Source organism: Arachis ipaensis, chromosome B10, assembly GCF_000816755.2.
Source record: "Arachis ipaensis cultivar K30076 chromosome B10, Araip1.1, whole genome shotgun sequence".
NCBI lineage: Eukaryota > Viridiplantae > Streptophyta > Magnoliopsida > Fabales > Fabaceae > Arachis > Arachis ipaensis.
Window position 1 is genome coordinate 118,811,657 of NC_029794.2, and position 1,882 is coordinate 118,813,538.

General features: G+C 23.3%; 1 protein-coding gene across 2 annotated transcripts in view; it reads right to left on the reverse strand.

Annotated features, from left to right (window-relative positions):
* Positions 1,193 to 1,882, reverse strand: part of LOC107624210 (two-on-two hemoglobin-3) — a 19,220-nt gene continuing 18,530 nt past the window's right edge. The window contains exon 4 of one of the 2 annotated variants that reach the window (XM_016326693.2): positions 1,193 to 1,449. In XM_016326693.2, coding sequence (XP_016182179.1) covers positions 1,440 to 1,449 — 10 coding nt within the window. In that variant the 3' untranslated portion in view covers positions 1,193 to 1,439. Of the gene's footprint in view, positions 1,473 to 1,882 lie in introns of both variants that reach the window. The other variant, XM_016326692.2, reaches the window with a different exon arrangement.

Genomic DNA, 1,882 nt, shown 5'->3' on the forward strand with positions numbered 1-1,882 from the left:
ATAAAAGAACTAATTAAAAATAATAAAAAAAAGAAATTTTTTATTTTTTAAATAAAAAAATAACCTAGAAAAAAATTTGGATTATAAACTTTAAAATAGATTATAATTGAAATAAGAATTTTAAGTTAAAAATTAGTTTATGAGCAAAAATAATATTTTAAATCTTATGATTATAACTAATGATTATATAATGATTTTACCAATTTAACTTCAAGTATTCAATGTTAAAAGTATACTATAAGCAATTATTTTATCTCTTTTTTGTAATTATATATAGCTATATCTCTGATGACTTTAAAAACGGTGACTATAAGTGATTAAAAGTTGATCATTAAATGAAAAAGTGATATTTATTTTATGTCAAATTATAAATAATTTTTATCGTATACATAAAATACTATTTATCATTAATTTTGTGTTGATAATTTAAAATTTTACTGTATAGATAAAAGTGGAATTTAAGAAAATAAAAAGTGTAAGTGTAATTTTTAATATTTATTTCTTTAAATAAAATTAAGTTCTCTTTCTTTTTTTATTCTTAGCTGGAATGAAGCTCAAAAAAAAATCTCCTTCTCTAACTAAAGCAAAAAATAAGAGAACTAGAGAATAAAAAAAAAATTAGCAGGAGTGATATCTTCTTCTTATTTTCTGTTTTTATGGAGTCAAATAGTTAGAGACCACTATCCTTCTAACGTTGAGGTAGTAGGTGATGGGTAGTAAAAATGACGGCAAATCTGGGAATCTGCTCATTGACTCAGTTGTCAAGTCTAACCTCAATAGCTCAACTAAAATTCGACCGGAACACATCTTAATACTAACGAAGAGGATCTTCTACGCCTCCATCGCAAGTTCTCCACCACCCTAAAACGAGATAAAACCTAATTTGTTTTTTAAATATTACACATTCAATCTTTCAAGAAAAAGAAATATGTGGTTTTTATTTTTTTTATTATTATTTTATTCTTTCTTTTACGAAAGTAATTAAACAAAGGAAAAAAATTACTGCATTTTATTAAGAAAATTATCGCACCATGTTAAAATTCTTGAAAAATGGTTAACTGAGTCCATAGGATAATTTTCTTCTACATGTCAATATATGATAGGTGGGTCATATGTAATCAGCTTAGCCACCAAACATTTAAAGCCACTATATATATATAACTGGTTTTTAATTGAGTAGTTTGAACATAAATTGACTGTTGTTCCAAAATTATTTATTCGAAAAAATAATTATATAAATAAAAGACTATTAAAATAAGTTTAGTTTTTAGCCTTCCTAATAAATAATACACATACAATACAACACACGTATACATATTTGTCTAGAATTATTTATAAATATGAGATTTTATTCTAAAAAAGTTGATTTATGCTAAAAGTTTTTACATGGGTGACTTCCAGAAGCATTCTTGCATGGCATTTGGTTCTGATTCCTTGACTCAACTCCCACTACAAGAAAATAAGCAGTGTGCCTGACGATTAAAAAAAAGGAAAAATATAAATTGAAATTTTTAGTTACAACTCAGCAATCATTTTGCACTGAATTAACATCTACCTTTTACTCTACTTATTTTGATTTTTTTAGATATATTTCAAAATACATGCATTGATTCATAAATATATTAAAAGATAAAGTATATTTTTTTTTTCTAAAATTTGACAAAAAATTTAAAAATATTTTTAAGTTTTATTTTGTTTTAATTTTGTCCCAAAAATTTTTTATTTGTATCAAATATATCATCGACGGCTAAATTTTCAAAAAATTTAAGACAAAATCTAACAATAATGCATGAAAATTATGTTTGATTTGCTTGTGTTGAGGATTGTTTTTATGAAATTGTTGTTGAATTGATTTTAAATTTTTTTTTAAAAATTAGCTGTT